This window comes from Chaetomium tenue (genome assembly GCF_020726465.1).
Source record: "Chaetomium tenue strain MPI-SDFR-AT-0079 chromosome Unknown F5144scaffold_5, whole genome shotgun sequence".
NCBI lineage: Eukaryota > Fungi > Ascomycota > Sordariomycetes > Sordariales > Chaetomiaceae > Chaetomium > Chaetomium tenue.
The window spans coordinates 1,145,921-1,162,945 of NW_027117333.1; the positions used below are offsets into that span (position 1 = coordinate 1,145,921).

At 57.2% G+C, this 17,025-nt stretch overlaps 3 protein-coding genes across 3 annotated transcripts; 2 read left to right on the forward strand and 1 right to left on the reverse strand.

Moving 5' to 3' along the window:
- Positions 1-1,052: 1,052 nt before the first annotated feature.
- F5144DRAFT_494126 (peptidase M18) lies at positions 1,053-2,591 on the reverse strand (the record flags this gene model as incomplete). Its single annotated transcript, XM_066786020.1, has 2 exons — positions 1,053-2,446; positions 2,534-2,591. 2 exons carry the CDS (start codon positions 2,589-2,591, stop codon positions 1,053-1,055), a joined length of 1,452 nt encoding a protein of 483 aa, XP_066641088.1.
- A 6,178-nt stretch (positions 2,592-8,769) lies between these two features.
- F5144DRAFT_493996 (uncharacterized protein) lies at positions 8,770-13,571 on the forward strand (the record flags this gene model as incomplete). The annotated part of the gene is made up of 7 exons (XM_066786013.1): positions 8,770-9,022; positions 9,147-9,256; positions 9,314-9,556; positions 9,776-10,384; positions 10,469-11,283; positions 11,365-12,151; positions 12,228-13,571. The coding sequence occupies 7 exons, from the start codon at positions 8,770-8,772 to the stop codon at positions 13,569-13,571; spliced, it is 4,161 nt and encodes a 1,386-aa protein (XP_066641089.1).
- A 1,036-nt stretch (positions 13,572-14,607) lies between these two features.
- F5144DRAFT_653008 (uncharacterized protein) lies at positions 14,608-16,484 on the forward strand (the record flags this gene model as incomplete). Its single annotated transcript, XM_066793064.1, has 3 exons — positions 14,608-15,186; positions 15,255-15,476; positions 15,555-16,484. The coding sequence occupies exons 1-3, from the start codon at positions 14,791-14,793 to the stop codon at positions 16,482-16,484; spliced, it is 1,548 nt and encodes a 515-aa protein (XP_066641090.1). The 5' UTR covers positions 14,608-14,790.
- Positions 16,485-17,025: the final 541 nt, after the last annotated feature.

Consider the following 17,025-nt stretch of genomic DNA (forward strand, 5'->3'; position numbering starts at 1 on the left):
GCGAGAAAGGATCATGAGACAGGGGTGAACTCGGGTGTCTGGACAGCACGAAGGGGAGGAAGATGCTATCACTGGCGAAAACATTCTTCCACTCGCTTGGGCATAATAAGGGCAAGAGGGGACCTGGTGCTGCTTTTATCGACGACGACGTGTTGTTACAGCAGCCCACCTCCGAGCTACGACCCCCTTAACATCCCCACCACCGCCTCTAACGTGAGCTAGTTGCCGTCGACCGAGATCCTCGAAACCGATTTCTTCGAGGTGTCCATTCTCGAGCCCACTCCGGCGCTAACTCCTGGTGATGGCATCGACCCCCTGGCGTTCCTCATACCCAACGGGCACTGCGGTCGGGGCCGCGTCAGCGAGCAGGAAGGAAAGTTGTGGGTCGACGGGGAGCCGGTACCAAACTATCCGTACCGAAGGCCGCCGCCGCTCGACGAGAACGATGTCGGGGAAAACAACGAGTACGAGAGCTCATATTTGGCCGGGATGCCGGCCGAGTCTTCGAATAAGGAGAAGGGTATTGAGCAACAAACGATTGCTTCCCACAGTCCACGACCATACCCGACCCCGACCAGTCTCGCCGCTGCCCGTCTCGCCGCTGCCCAGTCAGCCGCAGTGTTGTTCTGATCATGCTGCAAAATGGTGCGGCAAGTAGATGAAGTATTCTCGTCCCGGTGCTTACTGTCAGTCAATCTCCAAGATCTCCAAGACGTAAAAGAAATACCAATTCCATTCCACAATTCACATGAACTTCCCATATGTGTCGATGTGTCGAGGACTTGTTCGACAACCTCGGAGTTCTGGTATCTCTTTGGGTACCATAACCGGGCAGATCGACACGGACGGACATGGCGCAGAATGCCCGACACTCACGATCAACTCCCAAACGTATTTGGTACCGCCATCATATTTCCTACGCTGAGGTACCAGCTACACTACTACCCAACACACACAAGGCCACTCGACCCTCATCATCGCTGGCCCAACTGGACTCAACGATTCAACTAACGGGGCCACCACGTCAACCAACCCTCCCCCGGGCCCCTCCCTCAATCCACCAAAATCCTCCCCTCCAACTCCCCAAACCGTCCCAAAAACGCCTCAAACAGCCGCACAGCACTCTCCACATCCCCCGCGCCGCCCATCTCCCGAATACTATGCATGCTCAGCTGGGGATTCCCCATATCCAGCGTCCTCAACCCCAACTTCGCCGACAGCATGGGCCCGATGGTGCTGCCGCAGGGGGAGTCGTTCTTGACCACGAACAGCTGAAGGGGCACGCGGGCGGCGCGGGCGACCTCCTGGACGAGGACGATGCCGGGCGAGTTGGTGGCGTAGCGCTGGTTGGCGTTGATCTTGATGACGGGGCCCGCGTTGATGGCGGGGGTGTGTTGTCGTTCGTATTTGGCGGAGTAGTTGGGGTGCACGGCGTGGGCCATGTCGGCGGAGAGGAGGAAAGAGGTTGCGCAGGTTTGCTCGAAGGCTGTGGAGGCGGCGAGGTCCGAGGCGGAGGGGGTGGTGTCTTTGCTGTTTCCGGGTAGGACGGACAGGCGGCGGAGGATGGCCGGGAGGAGGTTGGAGTCCGCGCCGTGGGCCGAGAGGGAGCCGATCTCCTCGTGGTCGAAGCAGGCGACCAGGCGGATGGTGGAGTCCTTGTCGAGGGGGGCGGATTCGACAGAGGAGATGATGCCTTTGACGCTGCAGAAGGTCATGTTGAGGTTGTCGAGGCGGGCCGAGAGGATGAACTCGTCGTTGAGTCCGCCGAGGCACGACTTTTGGGTGTCGTAGAGGATGAGCTCGAAGTCGACGATTTGGGAGACGTCGACGCCGGCATGTTCGGCCACGAGAGAGAGGAAGGCCGGGTGGTGGCGCTCGGGCATCGCCGCCAGGGGCTGGAAGTCGCCCTCCGATCCCGTCTCGGCCTCGGCCGTCTTGTTCAGCTCCGCCGCGGCCAGTCCGGCGATGGGCAGCATCTCGTCTTCCTTATTGGGGTCGAAGTTGGTCTGCCGGTGCAGGTGGATGGCCAGAGTCGGAATCCTCAGAATCGGCTTGTCGACCTTGACCAGCTTCTGCACGAACTTACCCTCACCTTCGCCCTCACGCACCAGAACACGGCCCGCCACGCTCAGGTCACGGTCGAACCAGCTGTGCCAGATACCGCCGCCATATGTTTCGACGCCAACCTGTAAGTAACCGTTCGCAGTGCGCTTGCTGTTGGGCTTGATCCGGAGGCACGGAGAGTCTGTGTGGGCGCCAACCATGGCAATTGGATTGCCCGACTTCCACTGCGCGCCGACGGTAAAGGCCACGACCGAGGAGCTATTGCGGGTCGTGTAGTACTTGCCACCGGGCTTGACGATCGAGGCCCAGTTGTCGCGCTCCTGGATCTTGGTGAAGCCTGCGGTATCGAGGAGGGCGGCGGCTTCGGCGACGGCATGGTAGGCTAGTAGCGGAGGTTAGCTCAAAGTGTCGCGCAACCTCGGCGATGGTATTTAAGAGCTAGTCAACGACAAGAAGAAGGGCAACGTACGCGTCGGCGAGGCATTGACAAAGTCGAGGAACTCGAGGGCAGACTTGGAGGGAGCCATCTTGTTCTTGACGGTACCTCGGCTGGCAGCGGCAGCGGCAGAGGATGCGGATGCGGGTGAAGTTGGAGATGGAGTTGGAGGGGCAGATGCGAGTGCGGATGGGGGTGCGGGTGTGGTGATTGTTGAAGAATAACAACGTCGAGGCAAGAGGATGCGAGTTGAAGTTGAGGGAGAACTTGAAGTAGAACTTGAACTTGATCTTGAACCTGATCTTGACGCCGTCGTCAAAGTCACACGAGCAACTCGCGACGCACACAAAGTGGAAGTGAATAGAGGTCGTGAGTTGATCGAACCCCCAACTGCCTGCAGAAAATACAACGTGGGGAAGATTCGGTTACCCAGCCTCGGGATATTTCTTTGCATCGAGGGGGAGGAAGCCATCCCGTGCCAGTTGCCTGGTTAGGTAGGCTAGGTAGGTTCCTCTTGATCATCGACGTGGGGTCAACCTGGAAGTCCACACGCACCACCACACGAATGCACCACACAGAGCTCACTCCTTGCACACTATGCTGCGGAGACTTTCACAGGATGGTCCCACTTGAGCTGTGCCAGGTGGGGCCAGTCAGTTAGCTTCTCCTGGCTGGGAGACGTGGCTGTGAGGGTTCCTTTGGTGTCGTGGATACATGAAGGCACCATGGTTACCTTGGATATGGTTGCTCCATAAAAGCTAACTTCAAGTTGTATTGTACGAATATGTTGGACGTTCACCAATGGACTTTAACATGGTGAAAAAGCACGAGAAAGAGACGAAGCGCAAAGAGGCAGAAGTGGGGATGAATGACAACTTAACTGCCGCTCAGCCAATCAATGACCCATTAATGCTAATGCGCCCCACTAATCTTGGCATCCCACACACGAGCCACAATCTGCTCCGAGTTGGGTCACTCACGCCACTGGAGCTCACTGGCAGTTGAAGGTTCAATGGAAAGTTGATGAAAGCTTCAGCAGGCAGGGGCCGCCCAACCACCACCTAACCCTGCCCATCTCCCCGGGTCTTCGATTTATCGGCCAGCCACCATCAAGACCTGGGGGGGGGGAGGGTGGGAGATGGAATGGAATTGAGGTTATTTCCCAACACCTTTCGCCGAAATAACCTACTTCGTGCTACTGCCGTTTCATTTTAGGGCCGCATCGCGAACGAATGACTCTCTGCCGCGGTCTTGCTGCAGTCACGCTCTCGCTGACTTGCAGAGCCATGATGACACTGACGGATGTCTCGTTTGCCGGATGACTCGTGGTGGTACTACATCCATACACAGCACACACCTGCATACATCTACCATAATACGTGTGTGTGTTGTCAGATTTAGGGTTTGGTTTGTATGAATGCACCGTTGCGCAATCCACGCCCACGACCGCGCCCTCACATGGCCAGTCAGCTGCATACTTCCAGCGTCGCTTGTCAGCCTTGCTTTTGCTGGGCCCGGTTCAGCTCCCTACTGCGAGGCCGACGGACCGTCGAGTAGCAGCGTCGCGTGTAACCTCGGAGGCGCACAGGTGGCAAATTTCCAGGCGCCTGCCATTCCGAGCATTCAGGTGAGCTGAACACTGGTCGGTTTCGCCGCTGACTTTTCGAGGACAGGATAACTATAGCATTCGCTTGTGCTGGGTAGGTATTATTCAAGTCATCCCTGCGAGCTCCGGGCCAAAGCTGGCCGTTTCAAACCTTTGAGCGTAGTTTGTCCTGCCCCCACGACACCAAAGCTGCCCGTGTAGCTGGTCTCTGGGCTCCCTGGACACGGCTGTGCTGAGGCGTCCAGACGAGAGACGGGCCAGACGGAGAAACCCGATCCCCGGAGATTGAGACGATCATAGGCACAAGTCGGGAGGAAATCGAGAGGCGTCTCCCGTTTGGGAGTCCCCTCATGTGTCAACTCATCAAAAGAGGCAAGGGAAATCACCGCGCAATTCCAAAACCGCCACCCAAAGGAAATCTCCCATTGGGCTTCTTCACCAAGCACGCCTGCACGTCTGTCCTCTGTATGATCGTCGAGATGTGGGGCGAGCTGTCGCGCGGATCTGGAAAGCTTCGACGGTTGCGACGGTTGGAGCCAATCGCTTGGATCCCCCCGCTGTCTTGTCTGAGAGAGGAAGGGGGAGGGGAGGTGGCGGCCAACAACCCACCAACGATTCCCCGCGTTCCATCCCGTCCCGAATTTCACCAGCAACCCGGTCCCGTCACCAACGCAAATCCAACAACTCCCCTTCCCGGCAGCAACTAATCACAAAGGTAGCAGCAGCACACAGCAAAAAGCAGATACAAACCAAAAAAAAATCCCCAACAGATGGAAAGCCCTTTCCAAAACAAGCAACATCACAAGCAACAGAGCAGAGTGGCCCGCCGTCTCACGCAATTGCTATTCTCGTCACCCGCCCCGAGCCGGTTTGCAGGGATTTCCCGATCACGCACCCCACCCCCCGATGGGCCCCGATGGCCGGCCGGACGCACTCATTGGTCAGACAGGGGCGGATAAGCCACGGGAGACAGGGGGGAAGGGGGGAGGGGAGTCGCAGGCCCCCCCCTTCGCAGCACAGCACGCCCGCCGCGCGCGGCCAGAAGCGGACAAGCGCCGTGTTACAGCTTTCTTGTTCGCCGCCGCTGCTTGGTGCTTGGCTGTGGGTGGTGTTGCTGGTTGCTGCTGCTGGCTGCGACGGCTGCTGCTGCTGCTGCTGAAATCCCCCCCGATTTGGGGCTGGCGCTGCTTTTCTATCCCCTTGTCTTTCCCTTCTTGAACGGGAGCAAGCTGCTAGTCTAGTGTTCAGAGGGAGGGTCGAGAACCCCCTGGCCCTGATCTTCGATGTATGCAACCCTACTTTTTCGTTTGGGAAGGGGGGTTATCCGACTTCCGTAACCGTTCCTGGCCCGAAATGTTCATGAGGTGCTTGCTGGCCATTGATGGTGACATATGGTTGAGACCGGGCTTTTGGAAGGGGGTTGGTATGGATGGGCATGATGGCTGGATGGATTATGAATGATTTGTGGATCGCGGGAAATAAATTGCGGATGACATGACATGACAAGCTCAAGGTTTGTTGCGGGTCTTGTAGCCTCGTGCTCGAAACCGTGCTCTGCGGGTATTTACCCATCCATGTCGGGCGGTGTGGTGTTGAGAAAGAGGGAGAGAGAAGAGCGGCGTGTATCTGGCCAACGGGGGGGCGAGCCCACCTCCCACCTCCACCAGCAAATCGCCAACCAACAGCGACGCGACGGGGGGCAAGGGGACAAGAGCAGGCAGGCAGGACCTCACCTCAACCTCCCGACTGTTTGCCCTGTGCCCGACCCTGTAATTAAAAAAAAAAAATTGGGCGAGGGGAAGCAAGCGCAGCCTTGCGTGCGACGATAGTTAATCGAGAGCAAGGCGTGCGGCGAAAGGGGCCATGTCCTGCAGGGCGTTGAGGACACGAGACTTGTCCCGTGGAACTCGGTCCAGTTGGAATACAGCCGGGCAGGCCGTCGCGATGGGTCAAATTGCGTGAACTCTTATCTCTGGTTTTTTTTTTTTTTTTTTTTGGCTGTGTCTCAGGGACAAGTCGCAGATTTCAAGCCCCGAATTTGGGTGGTGGTGTTGCACATTGAGCTGCCCGAAGACTTGCTTGCAGCCCGCTTGCTGAATACGGGTGGGTTGGTGGTCACCAAGAAGCGGTTTGCAACGAAAAGCGAACCATCACGGCGCTCCGATTTGAGTTTCGGTTCTGCAAAAAAAACCGGTCGGTTGCCCCCCTCTAGCATGCGAATCCTAAAGACAACTAGAATAGTATCTATGCAGCAGCGTGTATTGTTAATGCTCAAACTAGGATTCCATAAAGGGCAGGATAGAGCGGCCAAATGCTGTTGGTGGACAAGGATTGGGGATGTTGAATTGCCGGAAGGATTTGGGACGGGTGCCGAGGACACCATTTCCCGTTCATGGAAGGCCTCGCTTCTCTAGATAGATTTGCGTGGGGAATTTCCACGCATTTTAGTTGTAACTGGTTATTTGGAAGCCTGGCTCGTCTGCCCATCTCTGGTCCTCGAGGGGGCGGAGGGCTTTTGCTCACATTGTGAGGGCAGCGAAGGAAGGCAGCAGAGAGCACCAACAATGTGACGCATCTCAAATCCATCCAAGCTTTGTTTTGGACCCGCAGCCTGCGCACAGACAGCCCAAGACCGTTGCTAGCGGGGTGGTCCCCTGCCATGTCTGACAGGAGGATGCTGAGCCTTTGCAACGTTTGAAGAGTGGGATCCTCTGGTTTCGCGCCAAAATGGCGAGAGCGGGCATTGCGATAGTTCGCGTATCTTATCGTTTGTTTGTTCTATACAGCAGAATAAAAAAGAAAAAGCTAGTCATCCAAATCTTTCGTCGCCCGTCGCTCGACCAATAGTCCTAGGACCACCACGGGGCTAGAATAGGTTTGTGGAACAGGTTTGTGGTTTGGCGGCGAGTGGATCGATGCGTGGCTGAGCCAGGGTTATCCTGGCTCTGATCCCAACCGCTGGATGGAGTCGGAGTCGGGCGAGCGACAAGAATTGCACCCTCATTTCGCCAGGACGGCGGTGTTGTCGAGGAACGCCGGGCACAACTCATGATGCAAGGCGGTCTCTGGGTTGGGCAAGGCTGCTGCTGGCAATGGATGGAAATAAGAAAACAGAACTCTCGGTGAGATGGGCAAGGTCAGAAAACCGGGACATTTGAAATTTTGGCGGGGGGGGAGACACCAGGTGCTGGAGGATGACCACCTTCAGCCTCATTCGCTCCGGCCATTTGACTGACTGCCTTGTGTGCGAAACTAGGCAAAAGCATCCGGGAAATGCAAATGGAAAGGGGAAAAAAGAAAACTATTCGTTAACGATTAAAAAAATCGAGTGTTTTATATATATTTTCGAGTAGTGCTCGGCGGACCTCCATAATTAACTAGGTACCTTAGAAATGCGACGGACCCCGTGCTGAAAAAGCCCAAGCCGGTGGTGGTGGTGTTGAGGTGAGGTGTTGATGTGTCGCTGCAAGGCCACGAGCCACCCCGCCGACTTGCAACTCCCCTGCGCACCAAATCATAAACTCCTCGCCACCCATGTCTGTCTCATAATACCCTCCTTCTTCCTTGGGTTCTCTCTCCCCACCCATACTTGTCTGGTCGATTTGCTTCGTAGAACCCACCAAAGCATCACTGGCCCGATATGCATTCTAGCTGCTTCCTGAGATCGGTATGTATGTGCGTAATACCAACTCACCTCGGGCTCTTCTTCCATGGAATGGCATCAGGGCCCAGACATTTCCGCCCCGTGCCAGAGGCGCGAGAGCAAAGAACCTCAACCTACGCATGTATGTCCCCGCTGCATCGAGATTCGAGAATACGTCAGCCAGGTTCCCCCATGCACACGGATATCATATATAATCCGCCGCCCCCTAGATGCTGCTGTGTACGAGGGCAAAAAACCACTTGCACACACAAACTGCGCTCCCTAATCCCTAATCCAGCACTGTCGTTCACACTTCACTTCAGCTTCCGGCTGCGACAGACAAGGTTTAGTCTTGGCCGCCATTTTTGGTCTTGGCTCTTGGGCGTGGACCCACTTAACCGCCCAGCAGGCAGGCTTGGCGATTGCAGCCCACATCCTCGCGCCAGGTCCCGTCGTTCTCTTCCCCATTCCGCTTCCATCGTTTCCCTCCCACTTCACGCCGCCCAGGTACCCGCAAACTCGCACCCCAAGCTTTGCTTCACCTGTCCCTTTTCCTTTACAACCACCATCCGTCCTCTGTGGTGTGCTCTCACACCTCATCTTAATTACCTACCTTTCTCGACCCGCCTTTCCGCCGAGTCACCTTTTGGTTTTAGGCTTTTCGGTCGCCAGTGCGACCCTCATCACCCATCATCCACCGACTGGTTCGCTGCCACGCTCCGGAACCCGACCGACCGACTTTCTTCTTTTCTATACCCGCCTCAACCCCTTGCTTTCCCAGAGATTTCGCCGTCGAAACAGATGCGATCGCTGCGCAGACGACTCCCCAACCCATTCGTTTCGGACCTTCACCTGTGAACGATTCAATCGATCCATCTCCCGCAACGGGTTCTTGTACTTCGCTCGCGAGCCCTTGACTGGCCTGACCCAGTTGGTCACTCGGCCCGCCTCGAGGCGCCGCGGTTGTGCTGAGTTGCAGCTCCACGCTGCCATACGCTTTATCACCACGATTCCGCGGCCATGGCCGGCAATATGTCGCAGATGGCCATGAACGGCCAAATGATGATGTTGCAACAACAGGCGCAGCAACAACAAGCGCAGCAACAGCACCAGCAACAACAACAGCAACAGCATCAACAGCAACAACAGCCACAGACGCAAAATAAACAATTTCAGACTCTAATCTACAACAACCTGATGCAGAGCATGGGCGCCGCGGTTGCTGGTTCGTGGCAATCCCAAGTCAACATCAGTGATCGTTTCGCGAAAACTAGTAACCTGTACGGATCATCCCCCCCCCCCCCCCCCCTATTTCAAGTCGAACCCCGCTCCGATTGCTGCTGTGTTTGACCTCGGCTTGTGGCACTCATGATGAAGCCGTGGAGACCCGCTAATAGTTCTTAGGGTGTCCAATTCCATCTTAGCCTTCCCTAACAACGAGTGGCAGAAGATCTGCATGACGACAATGGATTTCGAGAAGAAGTTGTACTTACAGTCGCCGGACAAGGTGCGCACTTCTCCATTACTTTCAAACTAGGAGCAATTCGATCTGACACGGACGTAGCAATCGTACGAGCACGCTATGGCAGCGAGGATAGGGGAGATGGTCAAACGACGACAGGGACACGCGCCGGATCTTCAAAACCACGTGAACAGCGATGCTGTGAGGCAAGCTCAACTGCAGGCTGCGCAACAACAGCGGCAACAACAACAGCAGCAGCAACAGCAGATGATGATGAACCAGATGGCAGCAAGAGGCTTGGGCCAACCCCAACATGGATTCCAGCCGATGCAGAACCCGATGCAAGTCCCCGTCATGCCTCAGCAACCTCAGCCGTTAGGCATAGGAATGCCGACAGCAGGTATCCTCCAGACCCGGCCGGATCAACGCCAATACCAGTTGCAACAGATGGCACAGGCGCGGCAACCGAACCTATTTCAACTCGATCCCCTTGCGCAATTAAACCAGGCGGACAAAATGAGAGTCAATAACGTAGCTGTGAAGATGATGGGCGCAGCCGACGAGGCGCAAAAAAACCATATCCGACAAATCCTACAGCAGAGGATGACGGCGAATCAGTTACAAGAATACGCTACCCAAGGCAAGGACCCTGTTTTTACCTTCTACCAGAATAGTGCCCTCGGACAACTGCGCGCCTCCGCCCAGAGAAACATGCTGCAACAACAACAACAACAACAACAACAACAGCAGCAGCAGCAGCAGCAGCAGCAGCAGCAACAACAACAACAACATCAGCAGCAACAACAGCGCCCAGGGATGCCGACCAACGCGATGCCTCCGTCAACGCACCAGGGCCAGATGAACCCCGCCCTCATGAATTTGGGTCGACAGTCGGTAATGCCTGATGGCCAAACCTTCGCCCCAAACATGGACGATATCCGCAACGAGCACCAGATGGGCGTACGTGCGCAGCTAGCCGGGCAAACGGTGGTTCCCGCCAGTACCGCTGCGGGCCGCAGCGTCACGCAGGGTGCAATGGCTGGCATGCCCACGCCGGGCAACCAGCAGGGGCCGAATCAGACACCGCGAGTGCCCCAGGGGCAACCGTTCGGCATGCAGCCGAATGTGGACCCTACGGCTGCCCAAGTCCAGGGTCCGATGGGAGCGCGGGCGGTCGGCGGCCGGCCTATGCCTGGTCAAGCAGGGGCTATGCCTAACCAAGCAGGGGCAATGCCGACGCCAAACCACCCCGCCCAGGTTTCCCAAAGTCCGGCGATGAACACGCTCAACGCGCCCATGCGACAGCCGCCTTTGAATATGGGCCAAGGCAACGTGCAACACGCCGTTAACCAGGGAAACCAGCCCATGGCGGCCACTCTCAACCCGCAGTTCAACCATCAGAACAACACGCGGCCGGTCTCGCTGCAAGGAAACATGAACGACCCGGCTATGGCTGTTGGGATGGCGCCAAACCTCAACACCAACGACGCCATGAGGAACTTTTATGCCAAATTGCAGCAAGACCGCGCGGCCAACAACGGCTTCCAAGGCCCCAAGGCAGGCTTGATGTCCGGCATTCCAGGGGCCTCCCAACCTAATGCGATGGGCGGCCCTAACCAGGCCGCCGTTCTCGACCCAAACCAGAAAGGCAACGGCGCGATGCAGTCGATGGGTCAGCCCGCAGCGATGCAACAACATAAGCAACTACCTGCAAACGGGGACCCCCAATTTTACGCCTACGCTCAATCCCCGCAGGGCCGAGCAGCAATGGGCAACATGGATGTGCCTGCTCAGATCTTGGCACAATTTCGCACCATGGTACCGGCCGAGACGCGGCGATGGGCCCAACTTCGACAGTTCCTTAATGCCAACCCCAACGTCGCCCCCCAACCACTGCTAACCCGGCTGTATCAGTTACAAATAGGCCAGTTTAAGCAGGCATGGGATAGGAGACCGCAGGCGGCGCCGACAGGAACTCCTCAGGGCTCGAATGGCCCTGTTCCTCAGCAGCCAGGCTCCCAGCCGCCGGCATTGCCCCCGGGATTTTCATACCCACCTAACATCTCGCAGGTGTCTCGTCAGGATATCGAAAGCGCGCGGAGGAATCCCCAGTTTCAAACTATGTCAGATGAAGCTGTGGCGGATTTTGTTAGGAAATTCAAGCGGGATCTCATGGCTAGGAGAGCTTGGGAGCAGTACAACCAAGCCCAGCAACGGGGCAACATGAACCTCTCTGGCGGGCCCCAGAAACCAGGTGTCCCGGTGTCTCAATCTCCAGCGAGCCAGCAGGGTGGCGTCACCGCGCCGCCGAAGCCGAGCCCACTGATGGGAGTCCAGCACCAGGCTGCTCAGCCGAAGCCCGTGACCACTCCGGCAGCGGACGCGCCGCCCCCTCCTGCGAAAGCTGCACGACCGCCGCCCCCGAACCCGTCACCTTCGACGGCAGGGAAGAATTTGAAGCGACCACATCAGGATGACGTGGACGATGTGTCGGGCCAGTCGAGCGGTGCTGTACAGCGACCCGCTCCCCAACCGGAAGCCCGGCCTGTTCCCTCGGGCTCAAAGCCGACCTTGGAGCAACTTATGAAGCTTCCGCCAGAGCAACTCGCAAGAATAAACCCGGAGCAGCTGGCAAAGCTAACGCCAGAGCAACAAAGAGCGATTGCGATGCGGATTCGTCAAGTGCCGCCGGCGCCGCCTGAGACGGTTGCCCGATTGAAAAACCTTGCTTTCGAGGGCCACCGGCTGGCGCTCGATGAACTAGGGCTCCAGGAAGCGCAACAGCAAGGTGCTGGGATAACAATGTCACCAGCAGCACTCAATGAGACTCGCGCCAAGATTGTCCAGGCCTCTGAGAAGCTCAAACAGATCCGAGCCGGGATCGCAAGGTGGTACCATCAAACCAAAGACGACTCACGGGCTAGAATGTACTTTAAGATCGTACGTGCTTGCTTCTCTTACCCCCCCCCCCCCGGGTGGCTACCAGGTTTGATAGTTTTGCTAACAGCTATTCTAGCGCTCCAAGGTGGCCAAACAGTTTGCCGACACCGATCGCATGTCCCAGCTATCGGATTCGTTAACCATAACCAAGGAGGAGTTGGATCCGTACATCTCCATGATGGACAGCATGCTGCAGGATATGGAGGTGTTCAAGAGATCGGCGGCCCAAGAAGCAGCAGGGGGCGGAGCCCAAGCGGCAACCCAAGTCCCGCCGCAGCCGTCGCCCTTGAGCGCTGCAAACTTGGAGAAACAGACCCAGGCTCTCAAGCAGGCGCAGAACCGGACGGCCGGCAAGACGGCGCAGGCTCCAGCGGCACCAACGACGTCGCAGCCGCCGTTCCAGTTTGGCGCCCAGAAGTCGCCTGCGGGCGCTGGAAACCCAGAATACTATGGCGAGCAGCGTGTTACGCGGAACGACTTGGTGATGCCTGCCCGCAAGAAGGCCAAGACGGCAGCGGCCCATGCCTCACCGCCGGTGGTCCAACAACACACGCCCAGCTCAGCATCGCCTCAGGTTAACGTTCCGTCCCCCGTGGCTGTCAGGAAGCCGGAGCCGCCCAAACTGACGTGTCCGGAAGCTGACTGCGAGATGAATTCGGTGGGATTCTTGACCGAGGAAGCGCGCAATATGCATCTCCAGGAGGAACATATCAGGCCATATGAGAATCCGCAAGCCTTTGTGCAGGAGCACATGGCTGCCGCCTTCGGACTGGATCCCCAGGGCAACCCCAAGGCGCTGCCGAAATCGAGCGGCCCGGGTGTCTCGGCTGTCTCGACCCCGGCGGCGGCGCCGATGAGCATCAACCCCTCGAAGCAGGGCCAAAAGCCCGGAGCACCACCGATGTCCCGGGGCGGATCCATGCAGCGACAGGGCAGCGCGGCAGGGGCCAAGGCGGGCGAAACCGTTGGCACTCCTGGCAGGAACGCGATGGCCAAACAAGGGGCTGGAACCCCCCAGATTCTAGCCGACGACCCGTGGACGAACTCGACGGTTGACCCGCAGCACCTCTTCGCGGGCCTTGGTCCCCAGCTGGATACGGTCAATGGGACGTTCGTGACGGACTTTAGCATGTATCGATCGCTCACGCCCAACGACACGCCCTCGAGCAAGTACAGCGGGCCGTCGGAGGAGAATAGCGACATTACCGAAGGCGCGATGATCAACATCGACCTGCACCTGCAGTCGCTCGACAACGAGATTGTCTACGGTGTGGACCACTTTGGCATGGATAACTGGGCCTCGCCCGACATGAACCTGTATACGAACGAGGCGATGATGTTTCCGATGGAGGACATGCAAACCGACTTCTCGAAGCCGTTCCGAGTCAACCAGGAGCTGTATGCAACTGACATGAATTGAGCGATGGGACCAGAACGGATGTATTGGAGATGAGAAAGAGAAGGTGACTCGCCGACGAAGGAGCTGGAAGGAGGCGCATTCGGGGTTGGAACAATGCATTGGGATGGAGCGCGGGGGTTAATCAATGGAAAAGGAGGGTTGGCGTTTATTCATTGATTTCATCGACTATCCTTGGGTGTGGCCGCCCCGGGCATTAGGGCAGGCCTGTATTTTCGTCATGTTTTTTTGGGTTTGTTTTATGTCTCGTTTTTTTATTACTTCGGGGTTTCCAATGTCTTGGGGTTGGCTCCGGACTGGGTCACTCGTGGACTCTAGAGGAGTTTCTGGTCTGGCTTAGGGCATATCTTTCGGGGAAACAAGCAGGCAGAGCAGAGTGGTGATACCCATTCATGTACATTGTCAATGACGGTGTTTTGGGGACGGGTTGTGCATGGCTACTGCGTTTGATGTTTTTATTCCATATAGGCGGGGGGGGATCGAGCAGTCAGTCGGGTATTTGGGGATCAATGGCAACGCAGGGCGGCAATTCGCCCATACTCCATGATCAATCGAGAAGACTTGGGTATCTACAGATTATCGTCTTTAAAAGTTAATGAGATGAACCCCTCCAATTTACACGCAAATCGCGTTTCCTGGACCCAGCCACGCCAGCCCCCCGCGCCCGAAAGCAGCTGGGGCCCCTGAAGCGCGGCGCGTGGACCCCTGTATCTTAGCGTGCCAGAGATCTCCATCAGACCGGGACCCTGGCCGGCCACGCCCGCTAACGAGATCTCGGGTGGGTCTAACCCTTGAACGTCGGCCAAAAATCGAGGGTTGGCCGTTGCAAACGCGTCAAAGGCCTATTTACAAATGACCGTATTGGGGATGTGGGCTCCACCAAAAGGTACCTTATTTCAGATGGCGAACCTGCCGCGCTCCAGGGTTGTGGATTCTTTTTTCGTGTCCCACCACTTCCAGGGCCTTGTCGACGCGTTGAATAACCGCGGGACGGAGACTGTCTTTAACGCTTCTTCTGCTGCAACACATGCACGCATTCTCTCTCTCTCCAACTCTCGTTTCAGGGTTTCTTGACCAGTTAACTTGTTAATTATTGGTGATCGTGCGTCTGCCGTCTGCTTGCATACACCCCTACTTGGTACTATTACTACACTACCTGTATACACCTGCAAACCAATTCCTGGGGATACAAGAGACGGAACCTTCAAATCACCAACCAAACATGAACGCAGCATCGCCCGTCAAGCGTCGCGTCCTCGGGGCACTCGACCCCAACGCGTGCTCGCCCAGCAAGGCGGCGAGGAGGCACGACGGCAAGCTGTTCTCGTCGTCGACACAGCAGCAGCAAAGGAGCCCGACCAAGGCGAAGTCGGCCATGCCGCGGCAAGCCTTCCCCGCGGTGGCGTCGCCAACTCGAGGTCTTGGTGTGCCGTCGTCAGTGTCGGTGTCAGGTACCCCAGAGAAGGAGATGGGCGCCGAGTCCAGGAAACGCCGTTCCCCTACCCCCACTTTCACTTGTACTCCCCCGTTGGAGCCGGTGGCGCGGGATCATGAGCCGGCTGCGAAGAGGGCTTGTCTTGAGGATGCGAGGGAGGATGCATTGGGCGGTCGATCAGAGGTACGCACTTGCTCAGTGACTGGGTTGCATGTCTCGCCGTTCTTGCACTAACACTTCTTCTTGTGCAGTCCCCGCCTTCCTCATCATGGACCACCAGAACCTCTGGCACGACCCGCCAGCGCTCCGCTTCTCCGGCCACGCCCTCGGTGTTTGACAACTCGGCAATCGACAACTCCCAGGTTACGATCCTTACCGAACCGGATGCCACAGTACCCGCACCGGTCCCCACTGTAGCACCACGGCTGGCCCCGCGGGCTATTCGGAGGTTAACGCGTGAGCAGGCGAGAGAGGTAGGGCTGCCCCGCACCCATGTCAGGTCTCCTATTGCATCGAAGCATCATGATACTAACAAGTGCCCTCCCCAACAGAAAGCAGAGATCATCCGCCTCCGCCTCGGTCTAGCAAGCTACAAAGTCCGTACCGGCCAGACAGACGTGCCGCTGGACAGGTTAGAAGCCCAACACGCCAATGCCTCGTTCTCGTCTCCATCCCTTCCCAGCCAGAGCCAGGAGAGTCAAAGCGAGACCCACGGCCGCAGCCGCAGCTCAACATCAACATCCACGTCCACGTCCACGTCCTTCACACTTCCGGCATATGCCTCATTCACATCCACCACCACTACCCCGGGTAAGGGGGGTAGCAGGCGGCCTCTGCCCGGCGCACCGCTCCGGCGGGCAAGCAGCAGCGCCAGCGTGAGCTTCGAGAGTGACGTTGCCCGCGAAGCCCCGCCGTCAAGGAGCGTGCTGCTCGAAGAGGCGCGGTTGGCGATTGCCCGCGACGAGCGGCGACAACAACAACAACAACAACAACAACAACAACAACAACAACAACAACAACAACAACAACAACAACAACAACAACAACAACAACAACAACAACAACAACAACAACAACAACAACAACAACAACAACAACAACAACAACCACCCCGGCACTACAACCACCAGCGCTACAACTCCCACCACAGCCAGCAACACCCACACCAACCCCAGCCCCCCCGCTACAGCAACACCAACCACCCCAACTTCCACAGCAACCAACGCCGCCAATCCGAAGCCCTCGGCACACGGCACGACGCAAGGCGGTACATGTACGGCAGCACCGAACACAGCGCCATACCGCCGCGGCCGCAGACCGCCGTTGGCGTGACGGGCTCGTCATCATCCTCGTCGGTGTCATTTGGGAGGAGGGTGAGCTTTGTTGGTGATGCTGGGAGGGGTAATGTCAGGGGTGGGGATGAGGATGAGGAGGGGAGGGGTGGGGCGGCGAGTGGATTGCTCAGCTTGGCGCGGAGTTAGAAGCTTCGGACTAGGGATTGGGCGGTTAGGGCGAGGGGTGGGGGGGAGGGGAGGGGGTTGGGAGGGGAGTGAGTTGTGAGTGGGATGTGAGATGCCTGGGTGGATGGGGTTGGGGTCACCGGGTGAGGGTCTCTGGCCTGCTTAGGTGGGAGGGGCACTACACCACACTTGATGTTGGGGTTGTATTTGGGGTGGACTGTTCTGGGACAATTTGCGTTGGGGGGTTGTGTGTTTACGGTCAGTCATTGATGGCGTTGGAGGTTTGCGGACGGCACACCGCTTGTGGGTTTTGTTTTGTTATGTATGTTTGTCTGTTTGTCTATATAGAGATCTAATCTTACTAGACTTTTGCAAGCCATGTTCCCCTGATTTATTACTATCATCCAGTCTCTCGCCCGTATAGTCATGGTCACGCACCTCCCGAGTATCCCTCGGATATGAGCGGATATTCGAGCCTACCTTCTTGTTGTGGCTGTCCATGGCGCACAGATAGTCCGTTGGCCTGGCGAACGCGGTTCGTCACATCTGTAGAAGGTAGATC